This window comes from Mirounga leonina, unplaced genomic scaffold (assembly GCF_011800145.1).
Source record: "Mirounga leonina isolate KUSES-001 unplaced genomic scaffold, KU_Mleo_1.0 Mir_53, whole genome shotgun sequence".
In the NCBI taxonomy this organism is placed as follows: domain Eukaryota; kingdom Metazoa; phylum Chordata; class Mammalia; order Carnivora; family Phocidae; genus Mirounga; species Mirounga leonina.
Window position 1 is genome coordinate 63,475,225 of NW_023270807.1, and position 23,486 is coordinate 63,498,710.

At 42.7% G+C, this 23,486-nt stretch overlaps 1 protein-coding gene across 1 annotated transcript in view; it reads left to right on the forward strand.

The window, feature by feature from the left end:
- SOBP (sine oculis binding protein homolog) overlaps positions 1–23,486 on the forward strand; it is a 160,001-nt gene that overhangs the window by 79,520 nt on the left and 56,995 nt on the right. The window contains 1 exon segment of the mRNA XM_034991738.1: positions 13,678–13,773. Coding sequence (XP_034847629.1) covers positions 13,678–13,773 — 96 coding nt within the window.

A 23,486-nucleotide genomic window follows, 5' to 3' on the forward strand; every position in this document is an offset into this window, starting at 1 on the left:
TGGCCCTCCTCACCCGTTTCTGTATGAACATCCTCAACCAAATGGCACATGGGGTGCTTGGCCTTGGAGAATTTGCTCTCACTTTTTCTTGCTTTTTATTTCCTCATAATTCTTGTCTGCTTATGAGAATGTTTTCTACTTCTTGCCTTTTGTGGTTTACTTTTATTTACTTTTTAAAATTATAACTATTTAAAAATCTAAATTTTAAATAGGCTATAAATGTGTGATATTTGACACTCCAAATTGTGTATGGTTAGACCTTGGCGAGGGATCATTTGTTTTATTGTTATCATTGAACTTAAAAAATTAAAATGTGTTGGACATGTAGGCTGAATACCATTCATTTTAGATGCTTAGTTATTCAGTTGTCTACAACTGCCAAACACATGGTAGATGCTCAATGAATGAATGAATGAATGAATGAATGGGATGTAAGGAAAAGTTATATAAGTGCCCTTGTCATTGCTGTCTGCTTTCTATGGGGTCACAATGCCACATAGAATGGTTTGGTATAAATACAGAGTAGTTTATAGAATTAGATTTGTTTATAAAATTAGACAAATCATTTTTATCATTCAAAGGCAAAGGTCTGTCATTCCTTAAGGCAAAGATATGAATGAAATTTCTTTATTTTACACACAAGGATAATTGATTGCATGTAAACACTGCTTATTTTTAGTAATAAGGGAAGGCTGATGTTAGTAATAATTATATCAAGTGATCATTCTTATTCCCCTTTTACCATTTTCCACATCAAACCGTAACAGTTTTCTGTTCTATGATTAGGTAAGAACCACAAGGAAAGTTTTATGAATATAGAATCCTTTGTCCTTGAAAACACAGCTCAGCCTATGTTGATTCCCAAGAGAAGATTTAGCCTCCCTTGGAACCCTATCATCTTAAATCTGTAGGACTTGCAAATGAAATATAAGAGGAATTTCAAAACAAGCAGGCCCCTTATGAGAAGTCTGTCAACTTCAGGGATGTGTCCTCCCCCATCTCCATGCAGAGTTTCTCCTGCTGACCTATAGGACTCCCCTGGCAAACTCCCATTTCCATGTGTACTCCTCACCCCCGCTCCTTCCATCCTTCCCTCTTTTTTGCCCCATACCTCAATTGCAGAATACTTGAAAAGGCCATTGCCCTCCATCCTGGTGGGCTTAGGGTTTGGATCTGCTCAACCTTTGGCTGTGTTCTTGTTGCCTATGTTGCCTTTGGCCAAGTAGACTGACCCCCACGCCTTGACCCTCAGGGAGGTGCTGGCTCCCTTGAACACCTCCATTTGAGCTGCAATGGACATTGGTGCTTCACCACAAAGAAAGGAGATCAGAGGGCAAAGTTCTCTCCTGCAAGGATCCATGGGGACATTTGAACCATGACTTCTCTGCCTTCTAGTAATATCTACAGTTTCTGTTGCTCATTGTCAGCCAACATCCTCTGCTGACTGAGCTGCTGTGGGAGAGCCAGTGTGGCGTGGAGGTCAAGAGCCTGCACATGGTGTGGGAACATCTGCATTTGGACCCCAGCTTGGCCTTTGTCAGCTCTTTAGCTTTGGATAAGTTACTGAACTTCTCTACATTTCAGACTCCTTACTGGCAAAATGGAGGTGGTTGGTAATATAGACCTTACAAGGGTTTGAGGAGCTTTAATGAGCCAAAGTATGCAATTGTTTAGCATGGTGTCTGGCACAGAACAAACTTTAATCTTAATTTTATTGTCAAAATGACTTCTATACTGAGTTTTCTTCCTTTGTGGTGACAGTTCTGTGAAGCAGTCATTGAGTTGGAAGTTTCTAGAAGCAGTGATGTTCTCTCCAGTGGGGTCCAGTCTGCAGTCTGGGAGCCTTCTTCTGTTGGGCCCTCCAGTCATCTCATATCTAGAACCACACTGGGCAACTGAGATACCAGGGTACAGAGGAACTGGAATAGTTTGGGAATTTTGGTAACCAGAAAGGTTAGGTGAGAGTTGGAATGGAACAAATGAGAGGGGAAAGGCTGCTCGCTGTGCAGGGGAAAACTACCCTCTCTTGTTCTCAATTATACCATAAAGAGAGAGGATGTGGAAACCCAGGACACTTTTTGTCTTTTGTCACCTATGCTTTGATTCTAAAATATAACTCTTGGAAATGTAATAATAATAATAATAATACCTTTAAAAAGGGGTGACAGGGGAACAAGTGTTAACTGAAGTTATCTTCTAAAAATGGACCTTAACCTGATACTCAGCTGTTGGCTTCAACAGGCCCTGCCCTCAACACAAGCCAAATTCTGCTGGAAAGATTGTCCCCTATTTAAACATGTCACAATCCCATCTTTTATTACTTCCATTCATTATCTACAGAATGGCTGGGATTTAAAATGAACACTCCAGAGAATGCCATTTGAGCAGAAGCTCCTTTGTTGCCATCTTTACATTTGTCTCCTCAGAGAGGCTGATCAGTCCTGGGTTTGTTTTATTATTATTATTATTATTATTATTATTATTATTATTGATATTGTTATTATTATTAGAGAGCATGTGCTGTGGAGGGGGGCAGAGGGAGAGAGAGCGAGAGAAAGAGAATCTTAAGCAGGCTCCACACTCAGCACGGAGCCCCTTGTGGGGCTCAATCTCACCACCCTGAGATCATGACCTGAGCCAGATCCAAGAGTTGGACACTTAACCAGTTGAGACACCCAGGCGCTCCTCAGCCCAGTGTTTGGAAACAAGGTATTTGGACTTGGTTCCTCTAAGCCTGATGGTGCCTCTGTTAAAGTTCAAGTGGCATGTGGCTCGTAGTTGAAGCTGTCAGGAGGGCTATCCAGTTCGGAATCACATCCTGACTTCACACCCTGCAAGACCCGGGGGCAGAGTGAGCAGATGTGTCACCTTGTCTTTCTCCCTCACCTGCTTCCACAGGCACAAACCACAGCATCACTTCATGTTGGTCAAAACATTTGTGTGGACAGTGTGCAGTAAGAGCCAGGATTTTTCTCCTAGTCTTGGTCTTTCTTCTTTTTATCAGGCCAATTTTAGATCTTTAAGACCATTGCATAATTCTCACTTCTATTTCTTACTAAAGAAATCTTATCTTTTTTTTTTTAAGATTTTATTTATTTATTTGACAGAGAAAGACACAGTGAGAGAAGGAACACAAGCCGGGGGAGTGGGAGAGGGAGAAGCAGGCTTCCCACTGAGCAGGGAGCCCGATGCGGGGCTCGATCCCAGGACCCTGAGATCATGACCCGAGCTGAAGGCAGACGCTTAACGACTGAGCCACCCAGGCGCCCCAAGAAATCTTATCTTTAGGACACCTTATATTTTGGGCTCCATTATAGGATGCTGAGTATAACACTGTCCCAGTCAGAGCGGTGACCAGGGTGGGATACTTTTCTGTGGCTGTCCAGAGTGGAGGACCAGAATGGTCATTTCAAGGCTACTGTTTATGGAGACAGCTCCAGCCAGGCCAAGTGCACAGGTCAGAGTGTCCAAGGCAGGTGCAAAGTCAAGGGTGAGGGTTGAGAGCAGAAAGTGGTATGGAAATGGCCTCAAAGCTGGAGCTGGTAGGGAACCAGTGACGAGAGTGCAGAACACTATTGGGCATCTACAGGCCCACTTTGCAGATTGGTGGGCACCCCGGGGATGGGGTAGACTGAGGCCCATGTGAACCATGCAGAGAAGATGTAGGCATCCCTGTTGTATCTGGACCCTCATTATGGCATTTCTGTGGTTGCTGGTAGGAGAAAAAAAAAAAAGGTTGATTTGAGCACTGAACTTTATTACAGATAACAATTGTGACATCATGGTCTTTGACAAGTATTGCTGCTAATTTGGAATTTATAGTCCTTGGCCTCAGAATTGGAAACTAATTCAAGGATATAGTTGTTTCAGTTTGTGACTCATGGCTATCCGTGACCACCATCACCGGGGTATTTCCTCTAGAAGTAGTTGTCTCCTCTAGAAGTAGTGAGAGATACACACTGATTCATCCACATGCTCTCTCATGTTTCCCGGGGTCCATCTCCCCTTTGCTAAGAGCCATATACGTGTGGTGTGGCAGGTCATGATGAAGGGTACATGCTGTGGTGGGGACACAGAGCAAGCTAACTCTTCCAGGACGGGACTCCAAGCCTCTTGCATTGTCTTCTTACCTGCTGAGATAATTAGCCCCTGACCTGACAGGAGCTGCTTTCCTGCTGCTCTGTTTCAATTTCTCCCGGTAGTGGAGGGTGTTGTGGTATTGAACAGAGGCTGGTGTACTGGCCTTTGGCTCCCCACAACCCAACCCTTGAAGAATTACCACAGTCTAGGCCTGTTTCCCAGCTAGGCAAGTCCCGTGACTTAATTTCGCCAGTTCATCCAGGAGTCTCCACTGCTTTGATGTGCTGACTCATCTTAACCAAAGCCACAATCTGCATTTATACGCTGGAGGGCCAGGACCGGATGCAATAAGACGCACAACGTCCTTTAAAGTCCGCACAGCACCATTTATGGGATTAATAAAGAATAATATGATAATACTAATAATGCTTTTAGAAATTCACAAAGGAAATTGCTGAAGGATCTGAATAGTTGAGTGAGCTCTGTAGGGCACCTCCTTCCGGAATTGACGGGCTTAGGTGTCATAACCAATGATCCAAAGGTTATTTAATAACAATCAGGTCAAAGAGGTTGGTTTGTTTTAAGGATTAGTTTTATAAATTTTGAAGTAGGATCTCCCTCAGGCTGTGCCAGAGACTTACTGACTCATGTTTGCTCTGTTGCTGTTTTCCTAGGCTCTTCGCAGACCACCCCACCCCCTTCAGTAATGTTTGTTCTTAAACATTCTCCTTTTCTAGTTTCCTTGGTGCATTCAATCTTGAAAACCCAAGAAAACCAAAGAATTACGAAAACCTCCCTTAATTAATAATAAATATTTTTAGCTTCATGACATCAGTATTTTCAAGTTATTTCACACTGATTTTTTTTTTTTTTAAACTGCTAGCAGTGAGGTAGCAGATTATCAAGTACAGAGTAGGGGCTGTGGAGGCGGATTGCCTGGGTTCAAATCCGGGTTCCAGCCCTTGTTGGCTGTGCGACTGCGTGCACTCCATCATTTCTCTGTGCTCTTGTTTCCCGTATGTAAGAAGGAGACAGTGATAGCGCCTACTCATAAGTTGTTGTTCTGTTTTGGTATATGTATGGGCGTGTGTGTTAAATGGGTTAATACACATAAAGCGCTCAGAATGGTGTCTGCTGCATACGTAACAGCTGTGGGGATGTGAGCCATCACTATGAATCTTTGATAATATCCAGAGCAGTATCTTCATCTGGTTCTGGTATGTTTCCTATTCCCATCTGAGGCCAGGTTATTTCGAGGGAGACTTCTTGCGGGTAGTAAATCTCCTCCATTACATCTGGATCCTTTCCTAGTCTTACAGATGGGGGTCCTTGCCTGCTCTGCATTTCCTCTAATTTCTTAGGTCCATCCTGAGGTCTGTAATAAAGACTAGAGTCCGGTCCCTTCTGCCTAGCGATTTCAGAGAAAAGGAATAAAAGGACCATCTGAAATGCCTAGATTAGGCCAATTATTTAAGTATTTTATAGGTGCCAATGGGTAACAAAGTAGAATTGCTTGCCTTTTGTTTCCCCTTGCACGACCCTGGGTAATAAATACAGATGAATAGTGAGTGAAAAAGCCAAAAGACAGTTGGTGGGCAGAGGCAGGAGGTTGGGGGGAGGGGAGCCGTCAAGGAGCACGGATAATCCACCATGGATTAAGGGTCCTGAGATAATCAGAAGCTGCTTGGGATGTGGTGGCATGGCTTTCGCAGAGAATACAAAAGCGGGCCGAGTGCCCCAGCTGCTGGGCCTTACCTGTGGACCACTTCCATAAAACAATCCTTACCAAAGAGACTCAGGTGACCTGACGAAAAGCAGTGCAAGATAAATCCAGCAGTCGTGTCCTATAGAGGAAAAACAGATTTAAAAAAATGAAAAGCAAAAACAGGGCTTTTCAGAACCACTTAGCAACTGCTGTGATTATTCCGGACACAGCTGTAATGTGCTGGGATGAGCATGATATATTTTAGCTCATGCGGTAGCTGTATTTCAGGCTGATGTGGAATCTGTTGCCGTAACTGTCATGCAATCCATTAGGGCCCCTGAGTAAGGGCAGCCATTAATCAAGCACGAGATCAGCCCACTAGCCTCACACACTCACTGCTCTGAGTGGCTCTGACCTGACATCATTTAAGGAGATGCTCATGGAGGCCATAAACATGATTTGATTCCCATTATCTTCATGTTGCATATTTGTTACCGTTATTCTTTGAAGACTCCAAATTGGATATTAAAAATTTATGATATATATAAAGGTTTGTATGGAGTGAAAAACAGAGCTGCAGCAAATAAGTCCATCTCATCCATCAGAGATGTGGGAGCTGTCAGAGGAGCCTGGCAAGTATGGAGCTTGGAGAATTAGGAGGAACTTCACTGGGGAAACAGCTTCTCCCTTGGCCTACTTGCTAAATGGGAATCTAAATACATTTTGTTAAAAGAACAAAGTAAAACAGCACCACTGCAGGAATCCCATAGTCAATCTTTGATGACAAGCTAATGAAAGGGAGGGCGAAGGATCCTGATGCAAAAATTCGTACTAACATGAATTGAGCAGATGCCTGGGTCCAGAGATTGATGTTTCTGGATGCCTGCGGTGTCTCCAGAGCAGGGAGCCTGATGCCAGGCGGGAGTCCTCTGTGCGAGAGAAAGCTCTCTACCCAAGCTGCGTGCACACACAATCCTGTCCACGAGCCGTGCAATTCTCTGCAATCTGATGTTCACTGACTTGCATATTTGCAGAGAAACAACTCATACTTAAGGGGATCCATTTAGAGAGGCAGGTAATTCAGGGTGGAAAAAAACAACATTTCTGGGTCTTAGCTTAAGAATCCATCCAACATATACATATAGGTTTCTTCATTGTACAAGGTACTCTGCTGAGCATGGGGGGCTTCATACATTTTCCGTTAAGCAGTTTCCAGTCTGGTAGGGAAGATCAGACAGGAGTCATAACCAAGATGAGTTACACCAAGGAGTCCCAGACTGACTTGGGGCACTAGGACTAGGTGAGGTGTCAGAAATAGGGAGCAAGGCACCGGGTGGGTTAATCTGGAATGGAATTTGGGGATGAGAATTTGTTAGACAATGACCCGAGGTTAGAGTGGGAGGCAGAGGAGAGAAACATGTGGACAAAATGATTATTAGCCAAAGTCCAAATTGAGTACAAGATCTGCAGTGAGGCTAAGAGTCTAGTGTCTAACCGGGTGGGAGGGGCAGGTGTGGGGCAGAAGTGCATGGAATAGCCAGTGAAGGTCCAGGGGGGAGGCAGGAGTGATCAGAGAGCTCTGGCAGAGGCCTGCTGAGACTCAGGTATGGAGATGACTTCTGGGCTTCAGTGGCAGGACACCCATCTCTGGGGACTGGAGTGCAAGGCAGAATGTGCAGTTGCTAGGGTTGAAGGATTGGAGTTCATTCACACACTCACTAATTCACTCACCACTTACGGAGCCTTTATAATATGCCAGACAGTAGATGAGGCTCTAGAGATTTACAGCTGAATAGAACACCATTTCTGCACTCAAGGACCTCACAGATTAGTGGGGAAGACAAACATGTAGATGGTCATAATGCAATGCAATGGATGGAATAGATATACACACATGCACCACACACACAGACACGCGCGCGCGCACGCACCTGTGTGCAGTGTGGTACAGAGCCTAGGTTAGGACCAGGAGGAAGAGGTCTGGAATGGCTTCCTAAAGGAGCTACAGTCTGAATGAATGCTGTATAAGAATTTTCCAGGAGAAGTCAGGAGGACAGATGAAATCCAGTTTTACAAGCAGAAAATGGAGGTAAAGGACAGGAATCCGTTGAGGGGAACTGGGCATTCAGTCATGAGGAGCTGGGCCACCGAGATGAGCGTAACTGGGTCGTAACTCAGTGGAAGCCAGAGCTACTCCGTGGGCCTCCCTGCATTATTCTAGCCCAGGGCCAGCACGGGCTGAACTTTACCGAGGGGCCCAGAAACCAGGCTGACCTTTATGTCAAGTTCACAAGGATGTTCACAGCACACTGAAAGGCAGGCCACATGAGACGGTTGAAGTTTATTCCTCTCTGAGCCTCCTCAAGAGAAACGTATGTAGGCATTTGACTCAGGAAGGAGAGACCAGACACAGGACATTAGAAAATGAAATTCTAAGAGTTTTCAGAAGTGGTGTCCCTGTGCTTTTATCTTGACTTTTGAAAATAAATTCTATTACTTTTGGTTTGCAAAATGAGTTCTAAAATATCAAAAGCTTTTCCCCTGCAACTATTCAATTATTCCCACAAGTTTGAGATGCACTGTTTTTGACATCCTCAAGTCTGGTAGCGACACCACATGTGTGAGCTGACAGGTTCTACATCTGCTGGGGCCCTGGAAGGCTGAGTCTGGAGGCTCGGCTGCACCCTCCCCAGCTCTGGCTCCAGGCAGAACCTTCTCTTGTTTTCCGAAGAAATTTTGAAATCACAGTGACGCAGAGGTGTATACTCCTGTTGATCACAGGGAGTTATTAACTGGGAAGCCTAGTTATCTTTCCACTTAAATGGCAACAGTGTTAACCTTTTTGTTGAGTCAGAAATATCTCACTTTTCTGGGGTAGGCCTGTGAAGCTGTTTTTAGAATGTTCCACATTTTCTAAGGGAGTCCTCCAGAGGAGAAAAAAAAAATGCTGAGCTTGCTTGCATAGGCACTTGACACCAAAGCTTTGGCCCAAAGGAAGAAGTGAATTCTTTGAAAGAGAACTAAAGATTGCTGTATGTAAGAACCAAAATAAAAAAGTGAATTAGTGATGATCCACAGGGAAAGAGGTGGATCCGAAGTTTGTTTAAGCCAGAGATTTTATTTTATTTTATTATTATTATTATTATTATTTTAAAGATTTTATTTATTTATTTGAGAGAGAGAGAGTGAGAGAGAGCACATGAGAGGGGGGACGGTCAGAGGGAGAAGCAGACTCCCTGCCGAGCAGGGAGCCCGATGCGGGACTCGATCCAGGGACTCCAGGATCATGACCTGAGCCGAAGGCAGTCGCTTAACCAACTGAGCCACCCAGGCGCCCGGATCATAGCATTTTAGAAAGCTATCAAGAATTTTAAGATTATTTAGTCTCATTTCTTTACAAATGAGAAAACCAGAGCTGTTAGAGGTTGTCATGACCATAGTCTCACAGCAAAGACAAGCCTCACAGCAAATTGCAAGACAGTAATCCAGATCTCGTGACTGAGTTACTGAATTTTCTTTTTTTTTTTAAAGATTTTATTTATTTTATTTTTGAGAGAGAGAGAATAAGAGAGAGCACATGAGAGGGGGGAGGGTCAGAGGGAGAAGCAGACTCCCTGCCGAGCAGGGAGCCCGATGCGGGACTCGATCCCGGGACTCCAGGATCATGACCTGAGCCGAAGGCAGCTGCTTAACCAACTGAGCCACCCAGGCGCCCAAGCCAGAGATTTTAGAAGTAGAGAGGCAAATAGTCTAAATTTCTCGCACAATCTAATATTTATTCAAATGGTAGGCACAACATGAAAATGGATGCATGACTGTCAGCAAGATGGGGAAATCCCCTTGCAGTTGAAACGAAGGATTTTTATTTCTATTTTATGGCAAGAAGTGGAGCCTTCTTGGAATAATAGATAAAAAATGTACCTTTGGTCTGACAATCGTATTTATAGTAAAATGTAAGAAAAAAATAGCTTCCCATTTGCTTTTCCCCATAGTTGGCATAAATATCCAGCATATTAGTCAGAATAAAGCTGTTGAGAATAAGACACATGGAGAGAATTAGTTCATCATGTATCTTGGCATTCCTTCTGTCAGAACTGGTCACTCCAGAACAAAGTCAGACATCAACACAGGTCTCCTGGCCCCAGGAAATGCCAAGAGCCAGCAGTGGGGTGGTCTGCCCCAAGACAGGCAGTTAGGGAACTCATTGTCCACGGAGAATTTAAGAACAATAATAAAACCAGCTAAAAGTCATTCTGCTTCATGTTATTACTGTGGCTGGAGATGTTGAGTATCTGCAGGGTTTGCACACCCCTCCCTGCCTGCCTCAGTACGCCATTGTCGGCCACCCCAGATGGGGCAGAGGCAGAAGAAGGCACTGGCTTCAATATATAACAGACTATAAAACGTTCTAAAATGATTCTACATGTAGGGTAAGGAAGCTCCTAGGATTTTGTCTAACATCACCATCGAGTTGCGGGAAATGAAAATAGAGCTCATTCCCACAGAATAATTACTGTGCACCGAGCAGTGGCAGGGCCTGATGGTCCAATAGTGAGGAACCAGGCACCATCCCTGCCCTTAGGAAGTGTGCAGTCCTTGGGTGGTGGTGGGGGGGACAACATAAAAGTACACCTGTGTCCAGTCTAAGAGAGGGCAGGTGGGGATTTTTGACTTGGTTAGAGAGATTCAGAAAGACCTTTTGAGGAACTGGTCTAGTAGTCCTTCCAAGATTAGTTGTCATGCCAGGGACTAAAATAAGGAATTTTTTGCCTGCAAGCAGCCTCTTCGAGAGAGGCGTCCTCTCTCGAATCTTTAGAATAAGAACCATCTCAAGGGCCATATCCTACATCCTCTTAGTTGTTGCAGAGTGGTTCAGTCCAGTGAGGTTGGGACATGGTTAGAGAACATTCTGCCAACACTTTGCCAAGGGCCTCCTCTCTATACCCCTCCTCTGGGCATGCTCCTTAGATCAGTGGTTCTCAGCCCTGCTTGTACATTACAGTCCCCTGAGAGCTTTTTTAAAAAGACACCCACATCCAGGCCCCACCCTGGTCCATTTAAATCAGAGTCTTGGAAAAGTCGGGCGGAAGGGGGAGGACATGCTCCAATGTTAAAAAGCCACCCCAGATGACTCTGGCATGTGGTTGAGGAGAGAACTACTGCCTTCGATGAATGCACTTAATTTCACTTGGTCTAGGAAGAGTAATTTTAGATTTTACTCTAAAAAAGAACTTCAGAATACAAAAGGAATTACTTTGGCAAGAGGTGGGTGAGTGCTTGTGTCTGCACATACATGTGAGGGGGCTGGCGCTTGGTCTCCGTGCGTGTGGTGTGCTTTCCAACTCGGTGGCATGTGGTGGAAATGCAGGATGAACTGTCTTAGACTCTGGAATCAGGTTGATTGTGAGAGGCAGACTGTTCCAAGGACCATGGAGTTTGATGCAGAGGCAAATATACGGCTCAATAAAGAAGCAGATTTCTGGCTTTCTCTCTTCACTTCCAATTCTCCCAGACTCCCTCTCCTTTCTCTTCCTCTGCTGCTTTATTCAACCTCATAAATTAATAGGCTTTATATGAAGTCTTTAGCTCCTTTGAGGAAGCACCTTCAAATCTTACACCATGGGATTTTTTTTTTTGTCCTTTAAAAACATAAAAAGGATTGTGATCACCTTACATGTAAGTGGGATGGATGTATTTTTGCCACCAATGTTGAAAATATCCCCAGGCATCTGGTGTGTATGAATGTGTACACATAGTACATGCATAATAAACATATTCCACCTTATGAATATTTATACACAAGATACATATATATTGAATATAGACATATATATGTAAATAGTAGCCCTCGTAAACTATATGCTAAGTGTGTTTCCAAGCATATGTATCATAGTGCATCAGGAATATAATAAACCTACCACCAAGTTTAGCATATTTTGAGGTGGCATTTTCTGCAGAGTTGTTTATGGTAGGGTCTAGTTACTTACTATCCATGTATGGTTTTTTTTTTTCCCATCACTTCAATGTTTGTTAAGTACTAACTAAAAGTAAGGCTCTGGGCATGGCAGAATTAAGAAAGATGAAGTAGATGAGGTCCCTGCCCTCAAGAGACCTCGCAGAGTGGCTTAAAATGCACTTACAAAGAATCGAAGATGTAACATTGTTCCTACCCACTGATATCTTACTGTTTTTCCTCCAGCTGCCTTTTTTATATACTCCACTTTAAAGTGGGCCCCATTTAAGACTCTATTGGCTTAGACCCCGATGTAGCTGCAGCCTAGAGCTTGACACTGTGAGAAGGAACATCATTGGTTTCAGTGCCTGCATAACCACCAGATGCCAACGATGCTTACACTTTCTGTCATATGTAGTCCAATCCTGTAATGGCATTTTTTAAGTTACTCTGATTTGGCAGGGGGGAAAAAAGGTGTCATGAAAAGGCACCGAATCCCAGAGGTGTTCATAAATTTCAAAAATGAAACCAAAACAGACTTCTCCCACCGACTTCTTATAACCCAGATATCCCTGCCCATGACATTCCATTTCCAAATTCCATCCGGTTCCCTCCCTGTAATAAGTGGCAGAAGCCTTTATTAAAGACAAGCTATACCTCCTAAAATGGACAAAATCTGGATCCATTTCTAAAACGACAGTCCCCAGTCTAGCAGAGGAGCTCTGAGTGATACTTGTCAGCGGGCAAATTTCACTCCATGAAAGGAAAAACAATACACAAGGGCTGTCATCACTGTGCCACAGACGTAGACACATTGTTTTCTCCCCCCTCCATCCATACATCACAACAGGTAGTTCTCAGCTGTTTCCTTGGTGCCAGACATACATTTTATCTAAAGAGACAGCAGACAGAACTACCTGCTGCTTCCTGTGCGGCTCTCCCTGTGTTTCTCTCCTTTTTCCTACTTCACTTGGGCTTTTTAAAATCAGCTGGCAGGGAGCCAGGAGCTCATCATTTTAATGCAGTGCAAAATGGAATATGCATAATTATATGCAAGCCATATGTGAGGGAGACAGCTCAGCTGTGAATTTCAGGAGGCCAGGAAAGGGAGAGCAGTTAGGGCTAAGATGAGATGAGAGCAGAGCGGGGTGCAAGTGTCACCCAAATGAATGGTTTAATGAGTGTGTTGCAGACACGCCTCCTCTCACCTACCTCTCCCTCTCTCCAACTCCAAACCAGAGACTGATGGAGATTAGGAAGAGAAGACTGTATGCAAGCGGTATTGCTAATGGGTTCTGTTAATGTCTCCATTTAAACTTCAGCTTTCTTAATTAACAGCGTAGATCAAAATAACCAGTAACTTTTAATGCAGCTTCTTAATTAAATCTATTTTTTTACTGCATTCAACTGAAGAATCATTGTTCTTACTAGATCATTGCTCCTTTCAGATCTTTATTTAAAAATCAAGGGGAATCAGTTTATCTTTAATAGTATTACAATGCAAAATATAACGATGCAAATTGCTTTTCTTATGGCCTTGCTATTAGAATTTTTTTAAAGTGCATTATCTAGAGATTGCTTAAGCATGCCAAAAAGTTTAAACACGTACGTATGTCATATAATCCTAAATGTGCAACGAAAAGTCACTGGAAGATCGAAGTGGTGGTAATTTCCAACAAAATTACTTGATTTTGGTTTGCTTCATATCATTTAAAATATTACACCACGATGAATTTGCATGTTCAAACCAAACTATGTAAAGAAAAATAAATCCCAAATTTTGATATCTAAAAGGCGTACTGCGTATTTAAACAAACTTCTTAATAATGTTGTTATTTCTGGATTCCCGTTTGTTTAATGATCTGAGCTGTTATGCTTTTAGCTTTTTTTTCTTCCATTATTTGTAAGTCCCTAAATAGGCCATTATATTTCCCTTCAGGCTAGAGATGAAGATGGACATGCTGAAAATTTTCCCCAGCAGCACTATGCTAAGGAAACTCCAAGGCTTGCCTTCAAGAATAACTGCGAACTACTTGTAAGAATAACATACTTACAACAAGTCTAGAATGTTACTTTAGCACAGTGAAAACAGTTTTTGAAAGGGTTTGTTCATTATTACATAATTTATGAAGTATTATAGTTTTTCTGTATAGAGTTCTAAATGCTAATTCTGATATCACTGAATATGAATTATAAGATCTCAAATTGTTTGCAAATCTTTTATATCTGATTATAGAGCTTGGATGGCCCTGTCTTTATTAGCTTGTTTTGTATAGTAGTTTATAACCAGCCATTTGGAGAATGGCTAGTAAAGTTAAAAATACAGAGAAAGACAGTTGATATATGTAGCTTGGAAAAAAACAATCCCACCTCCACTCCTCCTCCTACTTCCTAATTGTACACTATTTTAGGAGAAAACATGGTAATATTTTGTTCTGCTAGGAAAGATAGCAGAGTTGACACGCAGTACTCCCTTTAGAATTCAAGTATTCCTACACTCTCTTGCCAAACTCAATCAGGCACTTTCTGCTTTTCTATGTAGGAGAAGTCAAAGCAGCGACAGGATGCAGGGATGTTTACAAGTCGTGAGAGAGAGGATATCAGCTGTGACAGGGACTCTGTTCCAATGCAGGGTTAATTTGCTGTTCATTTTAGCATTTACAGCAAGACAAGATGAAAAGCAGGCAGGAATGCCTATTATATTTCTATTAAATGAATCTGTTGGGACCTAATGTTCTTGATTAGCTTTTGAAAATGAGTGCTCCGCAATGCATTTTCTGTTTACCTAAAGTAAACAGAGAATGAATAGTCATTTATTTAGAGATTTAAACACTGCTTTTGAAAATGAAGCTTTATGAGGGATCTAGCTATGTTGTCCCTAAATGTTCTTTTCTCTTCAGTTGCATTAAAGCAAAAACATTTGCTCCAACTAAATGAAAACACTGAAAGAGAATGAGGATGCTCAGTTGTTATATTCTGAGGTAGTCTCATTTCTATTTCGTTTTTTGGCCGAACACAGTTCAGCTCTGCCAGGTCTCCACATTAGGAAAGCCCACTTGTAACAGTCTTTGGACTTAGCTCTGATACCAACTGTTCATTAAAAACAAGGTGTCCAAAGAGCAGGAGAAGAGAGAAAAATGCCGTTCTTACCCATCCTAGCCGCAGCAGCTGGATGTTGCCAGTGAGAAACGCCTTTCCCCGCTCCACAGACTGCATGGTTACAATAGCGCCACTCACTCTGTGTCCTGTCCCTTGACCCACCAATCCGCAGGCCAGTTTGCTGCTTATACATGCAATTTTTTTTTTTTCTGAAAACTCAGCTCACCTTATATTTTATCTTAGGGCTCTTCAACTTCCAGGCCTGTTAGCGTGACCTATGTTGGGGGAAACTTTTTTCATTCATTTCCGTTTTAGTATTTCACCTATGACTATGGTTATCCAGCAGAAGACCCTAGGCTGTGGGCCATTTATACTATGTTTTGGTATCAAAATGCATTGGGGAGTATCTTATTTCTTCTTAGAGAAATTGTTAAAAGTAATATGCCATATTTGATTTTTTAAAAAAATATTTATTGGTAAAATGAACATGCTTGAGTCCTGGTTGTGGTCAGTTTATATAGGAGGAAGTAAGACATACATGTGAACATCTTTTCCAGCTATCTTTAGAGAAAATGTATGTTTAATCATTGCTATGCTTAAACACAATATTGTGTTAGCAGTAGTTTTGAGAGATTGGTATAATCTTTGTCCTTCTCGTCGCTGTTAGAAATGCTTTATTTTCATCAGCATACTTTTCTGTGATAAAGGAAAAAGGAGAGTAAAGAGAAAAAACAAGTAAGCTTATTTCTCCAAGGAGAAATTTAATTTTTTCAACTGCAAGAGAAACAGTGGTGTTTGGCTGGTTATGAAGCCCGGAGAAGTTATGTTTCTATATGAAAGAGACTTGTACATTCTTAAGAGAGAAATAGGAAGTCCTTGGAGTTTTCTTAGTGCAGCTTAGAGCAAATTTTTAAAGACTTCATGAAAAAAGATTGCAAGTCCGCTCCAAAGTGCTTTCTTAGCTTAAGAGCCATCTTGCATAATTCCCTGCAGCAAGAGCAGCGGTGTGTTTAGAAAGTGGAGGAACCCCGTGGGGGATGCCGATGGCCCTTGGGAGAAAACACTGGGGCCACAGGTTGCTTCTAGGCTCCCAGCGATCAGGACACAGGGCTACGCAGCTAACCCTCTGGACCACAGGGGCTGACAGAAAGTGCCCTGGCCAGGTAGCTTGGACCTTGCCTCAGACTTTATTAGTGACTGTTTATTGTCTCCGCCCTCTCCCCCACACCCCCAGCCTCTGCTTCTTGGAAGAGGGTTAAGTAACCTAAACAGAAGCAAAGCAAAATCCATGCCTGGAATGCACAAGGATGTGTAATCAGAAGGCACTGACAAACAAAGCATTGGCTGATAGAAAAATCTGCTGTGCAACTGGAGACTCCTGTAGGGTATTGATTTTTCCATTTAAATCCCAAACTGTGATATGTGCCTTCACACTTAATGTAAAACACAGATGACTAGATATTTAGCTTGGTGGCCAAGATTCTTTGGTTGGTGATTGTGCAGCAGCTTCCTTATGCTTTTTATTAATTTTGAAAATGCAAGGCTGTCAAGATGAGTGACATTAGATAAAGCTTGAGACTGTTTGATATAACACAATTCAGTGTAGCCCCATCTACCTCTTCATAGATAGGTACACATGCACACACACACACACACACACACCAGGATATTTTACTGGCAGAGCTAAATCTATGACCAAGGCAAATAACCTTCAGTAAAAGAAGCTATAGAAATTCACATCACATTAACACTCCAGGAACACAGCTTGTGGGAGTCCAGAAGAGGGAACATTTAGAGCCAGGCACAGGTGACTAGCCTCTGCCCCAAACTTCACCTCCATTGCTGGTCCCTTTACCATTATTGCCTCATTCTTTGGGGACTAGAAGGCCTTCTCTCCTCTTCTTTTCCTCAGTTACAATGCTCATATTCATATATGAGCTATAGGGAAAGGAGGACCTTTATCATATTATGAGCTCACACCTCATCATCCAGGACCTTCTCAGTTCTTAAAAGCCAGCTGGGAGTAAGACCTTGCAGAAATACAGCAGAAGCTGGGTCCTTAGAGGGAGAAGACCTGTAGCTAAAAGAAGAGGAATGTTGAGAGGGTTTGGGGGAAGGAACTGAAGGCACCCAAGCCTACTCCCAAGGTGTTCTCAAGGCCAGTCCAGAGAGCATCACTGCATTCAGGAAGGAGGTCAAAAATATAATCAAAGAACAGCAACAACAACCTCGTGTAATTGGGTTGGGAAGAAAGCAGATTTAGGAAGTCTGAAAGGAGAAATAAGAGTAAGGAAACTCAAGGGGGAAATCAGCCTGTTTTTCCTCAGTTCCAGATTCCCAAGTCATCACCGAGACAAAGTCTGACTCCCTTTGGCTTTTCCTAGGGCTGTCAGGGGTGGGAGTTTTACAGAGGGTGGGGGAAGGAGTCCACAGCTGGGAGGCTACATAAGAATAGCATCAGGGAAGAATTCTTTCTGGTCACTTAGAATGCCAGTGTAGGGAGAAGATGAAAACCATTTTAGTTTTGTGGCCTGTGAACAGAGGTGGTGGGGAGGAGAGATACTTAGGCAGATCATCTATGGGCTGATCTGTCCATCTCATTTCCTTGTGAAGGTAGACAAAAGTTGGGTTATAAACGTTGGACATGGTCCTTAGGCAGAACTGCTTTGTATTAATACATTGTTCAACTAGCAAGACATTATTGAGCATCTTCTGTATACATGGAATTGTACTACACAGTGCTTTTGGGGGACACGAAATGGAAAAAGGCACAGTCCCTTCTCTGAAGGAGCTTACAATTCAATAGGAGGAACAGGCATATACCGTATTGTAGTCATCAGGAACGTGGGCTCTCAGGTCTTCCTGAAAGTTACAGTTTTGCCCCAGCCAGACTTTAACTTATGCTATATTACTCTGGTGGTATCACTAAGGATCATAAGCACAAAGGCTTAAAATTTATGGTGACACATCTGGCATTACATCACAGTGGATCCTCTTAGACCTCTCTGAACCTCAGATCTTCATCTGTAGAGTGTGATAATAAAAGGTAATAACCTCAGAAGATATTGTAAGGCTTGAGAGCGATGACATATTTAAAATGCCTCATACACAGTATGAATTAGCTGCTATTATGATTCTTCTTATTGCCATGATTGTTATCATTACACAGTTGGCTGTGCCCAAGAGAGCACCAGCAAAGTTCTGGAGTACAAAGGAGGAAGAGATTATTTCCAAATGTAGTAATTAGAGACTTAACAAAGGAGGAGGATACCTTTCACCTAGGCCTTCCATGGTTGGATTTTGATAGTTGGAGCCGAGGAAAGGGGGCATTCTAAGCCGAGGGAAATAGCGTGGCAAAGGCAAGGAGGTGGGAGAGTATAGACTAGGTGAGCCACCAGTAGGTGGCACCTGAGTTGACCGGAGTATAGAGTACCTGAAGGAGAAGGGGTTGAGCTGGCAAGCTGGTTTATTTGCACAGGACACCATCGCTATCAGGTTTGGACTTCAGTAGCTCTACTTCATGGAAATTCCTAGTACTTCTGTGGATTTAAAAAAATTATTATGGAAAATCACTAGCATGCACAAGAGTAGAGAGATGATGTCATGGACTCCCCTGTACCTATCACCTAGCTTCAACAACGATCAACTATTAATCTTGGCTTCATCTATCGTTTTATCCTGTACCCACCCCATCCCCCTTCTATTATGCTGAAGGACTGTAAACAAAGAAGCTTTTTTACTTCTTTTTTGGTAAAGACTTTAGCTCCCCCACTTTTCTGGGTAGAAAGAATCTGTTGACACTGGTTAAATTGGGAATTGGAGCTTTGGGACTAAGTACGCATAAAACAAATGACTCTTGGTTATGCAGTGTGCTCTTGCCTCCCTCCTCAGTACAGCCTTGCAAGTCTTGGACAATCAGATCTAGTTTAAAAAGCCCTGAAGGTAAAACAACACACCACAATGTCAGTAGTGACTTGGCCAGTGAGGGCCCTGGTTCTAAATGTATTTATTTAAAAATAAAATCAGATCTCTTTGCAACTCAGCCCAGCTCATGAGCATATGTTGGCCTCACAACATCAGCGAGGGGTAATTCTGGGGTTGTGGTCACATATTAGTTAGTGCTAGAACTTTTCTGCTAGATCATGGAGACTTAATGAGAACTGCCTACCTCCCCCCCCCCCCCCCGCCGCCCTGAAAAGGTGATAGAAACAGCCACATTTCATTTGAAACTTGATGGGCTCTTCAAAATAGGTGTAATTAACCAAAGACCCTCCGCTTAACACTTGGTTTAACAGAAAGCTAGATTCATGGCCCTGCTCAGTTTGAAGTTAGCAGTTGCTTTGATGTTACAGCTGAGCAGCACAAAGCACTGAGAATGTAAATTCGTGGTGACACACTTGGACTTCCGTCACATCAAATAAAATATCATATGACATTTGTGTATGTAGTATGCCGTGTACCAGTTTCCCGAAATAGTCATTGTAACAGCCCCAAACACGTCAATGACCCAGAAAACCCCAGGGACCAGTTGCTATCTAGAGAGAGTGGGCCTCTCCCACCATTTCACACCCACCCTCCAGATCCCTTTAGTCTGGTGCTGTTTTGCCCCAAACTGGGCTCCTACAGTTTTTTGAAATATGTTTTAGAAAAATAGAACTTTTTAGAAAGAGAAGGACCAACATTAGACTAAGCAAGGGGCAGTTCCAATGGAGGTGGCACGGTGACGCCCTGCAGCAAGACCTCTCTTCTTGGGCAGAGGCAGAGGGGGTGTGTTCTGCTCGGGCTGTCGTGTTCCACCCACACAGCCCTCTGTTTCCGTAGGTGCTAGTGTTTCACGGGCTCTGGTTTTCTGCTTCTCTTTCTCGCCAGCCTCTTGGTTTCCTTGCTGCCGTACACTTATGGTTCGGAGCCTGCTTCTTCTCCTGTACAAAGACCCTCTGCACCGCGGTAGACCATCTCCCTTCACTCCCCAACTAGGCAAACCCATTTCAACTCTCTCTTTTTAGTTTCTTTATTTGGGGGAGAAGCCACTTGGATAAGGGCTAGCGTTCCCCAGCTTCTGCACTCGTATAAGGACATTTCTTGGGGTTAGGGACCCTCAGTTTGATCGGGGACCCTCGATTTGATCGGAGACCCTTGGTCCTCGGCAGGCTCCCTTTTCCAAGCCATGGAGATCTTTGCCTTTCTGGTTTCTGGGCCATTGCACGGAAAGGTCAGAGGCATGACGGTTTGGTTTTCATGCTGACTTCCCACGCAGTACATCACAGTGGTTCTTAGAGCCAGAGAGAGGTGTGGAGGACCCTGTGTACTCCAAGGGAGACAGTGTGGTGTGGCAGATAAGAGTGGGTGTCCCAGTGCCTGCTCTGCACACCCCCGGCTGTGCAGCCAGGGCAAGCCCCTATCTGCCCTGAGCTTCAGTGTTGCTATCAACAAAGTGAGAATAAACAGTACGTACCTGATAGGATTGGTTTGAGGAGTAAATGGGATTATGTATAAGAGTATGCATCTTACAGTAAAAATTCAATAAATGTTAGCCTTATGACTAATAAAATGGAACTAGAAGGTGGCATTAGTTTAAATGAAATCTTAATGCAGATGCTGGAAGTACCTGCCCTTATTTTCTCACTAGAGTCTCTTCTCAGTTGGTTTGCATAGAAACCCGTATGTAATATTTTAGCTTCAGAGAAACCCTTGAGCATTTACCCACTTGCCTATTTATGCTGAAGGCCCTAGAGATGCCTGTTGGCTGCATAGCAGATATTGCTGCTTTGTGAGTTACTGCAATATTGGAATACTTTTTTTGAAAAGAGAACTTTCAAAATATAGTATGGTGTTGTATTGAAGAGCTTGGACTCTTGAGCTAGACTGTTTGGTTCGGATTCAGGAATCTCCACTACTCCACCCATTGGCTGTGTGACCTTGGGCAAGTCACAGCATGTCCATGTCCTCGTCTGTAAAATGAGGACAATATCTGTCCAGTGGGATTGGTATGAGGTCCAAATGAATGAACAACCATAAGGTTCTTAGAACAGTATTTGGCAAACAGTTGGTACTCAATCAGTGTTGTTGTGATTATGATTATGATTATTTCTTCCAAGCCTGCTTCTTTTCAAACACATCATAGGATACCATACTTGGCCACATTCTCCAGCAATAGATTATCTGAAAGTCTTGGATGTGCACATTTGCATGCAAAAGCCACAAAATTTCCTTGTGAACAATGAGGAGGACAAGATATATTTGCAGATAATTCTTAGAGCTAAGCTTTTTTTTTTTTTTTTTTTTTTTTAAATATAACCTCAGGAAGACTCTCTACATGATCCAAGACCCCTTCATCTTGCCCTACCATTTAGTAGTAAAATTGTTAATCTTGGAAGTATGCAACTAAGAAATTAAGTGCAAAGCAAAGGAAAAAATTTAATTTATACTTGGGAATATCTACAGTAGCAAATGGCTGTGGCTGTTAAGGAAAGGAGACAAGAAATCATCCTTTGTGGGGAGTCTCCAATATGCCAGCACTGTGCTTGGTCTTTATACACTTTCCTTTAGACCCTTCATTCTCCATAACTTTGCTAAACAGCAATTGTTATTTCTACTTTACAGGTGGGGAGGTTAAAATTCAGAGGTGTTATGTTCCTTGCAGTGGGGGTGGAAAGGGGATCCAATGAGCAGGTGCAGAGTCAAGGTTTGACCCATATCTCTCTGACCTTTGCTCACACCAAGACTCACTGCTGTCTTCTCAGGGTAGGGACCAGGTCTGATACACCCTTCCATTCCAGGGCTAGAGAAGGTATTCAATCTATACTGGTGGAATGAAGGAATTAAGAAATTAATTCAGAATCACTCTTTCTAGCTTCTTTATAGTAACAATTCTTTGGGAGAGTTCTGAAGCCAGAAAGAACACCTATGAGAATGTCAGGAAGGGGAATTTATTCAGAAAGGCCTGTAATGTTGGAGAATGCCCAACTGTATAATAAATTGTGGGGAAAGGAACCAAAGTACATGTTTTTTAGTTTGGTAGACTATAGAAAATATCTTTTTCAATATGATATAAGCATTTGAGTATATTATTTTTAAAAATCTGACAGCAATAGATTATGTATGATAAGTGCTATGTCTTCTTTTGAAGATTTGGATTCTTTTCATGATCAGTAAGGCCATTTAAAAAAGGGCTGATCCCTTTTGATTTAGTACTGTTTTATTCCTGAAAGGGAGCTGATCTATATCCTTCGAGATTTCTGACCATTACCCAGAGTCAGAGGATATGTCAGTCATATCCTTCCTCATTGCTTTAATTGCTAGAACTGAACAATTACCTAAAATACCAAAGAAAAGTCACCTCTGGTGGCTTCACAGAAACTCTCAGTCATATATCAAGCAAATCCAGAAAATCAGATTGGATATCAATTATCAATATAAAAGCACACAAGTAACCAGCCAGAACTAAAATTCATCATATTCAGTCACGTGTTTGGTTTATGGCTAGAAGAACAAGCTAACCAAATTCTCTTGGGAGAAAAAGGGAAAGGGTATGAAAAATATTTGGAGTTGAGAAGACTGACATATGTGAGTAATAAGGGAGGCAAGAAATTGGAGACGGTGATGTGGGGGTGATAGGGGACTGGTGAGAAGGAATTTTGAAAGGGAAGAAGGAAGATAAAAGCCCATGAGTAAGCTGCAAACGGACAGATTCAGGCAAACAAGAATCCTTAAAAGAAAGTATTTTCTCATGGCATTTGGCTTGAAGTCTCTTTCATAATCACGTATTTTGTACACTTCCCAGTCTTCTGGTCTGAGATGTCAGGCCTTCCTGGAGGGATCTCTTCTCCTACTGCATGACCACATACAACCAGGAGAGGAGCCTCTATTTAAGTCCTGATGAGGCTCCCTTTGGCTGAGAGCTCTGTGGGGGAGGAGCTTTCTCTTCCCTCACTGTATCCCTGAGCAGGCGCTTGCCCACAGCACATTTCATGGATTGTAAAATGCACTTTCTCCCCCTACCAGTTTAACATCTCAGAAATGGGATTGCAGATTATAGTTGGTGACCTGTCATTTTTTTAATTGGCAGTGTTTTTCCCTGGGAGTGGTATAAAATAATGGTATCTTAACAACCGATGATGATGTGGATTCCATGAACTGTGGAGGTCGGTGCTCGATGATTATTTGTTTAATGAATGCATGTAGTAACATATCCCCCTGGCTCTAGTTCAGGTAAAAGCGAAATGCTTATGGTTGGCTCTGGATTGTGCATCGGCCACTGACAAGTTCAAGTGGGGAGCTGGCTTGTGGTCGTCGCGGCTGAGCATGTTACTGCTGTATACTTTCCCTTCAGTGGAGCTGACAGATGGCTTGTTCATTTTCTCAAGGAAAATGTTGAACCAGTTAAGACAGACCCTAGATAAGCCAGGTTTAAAATAATAAGCACAACTTTTCCCTTAATTATCCATAAAATTCCTTAATGTTCTACCATGGATTGCACATCCACCAATATTTCTCTTGAAAATTCATAAAGGTACATTGGTAGAAGAGTGATGATTTCTTTCTTTTTCCTGATAAAACACACTGTAGGTTACATTAGGATAAAGTATGTTTTTTATAAATCAGGAGGCCTTTACCCATCATTGTCACCATCACCAACATCTCCTAGAG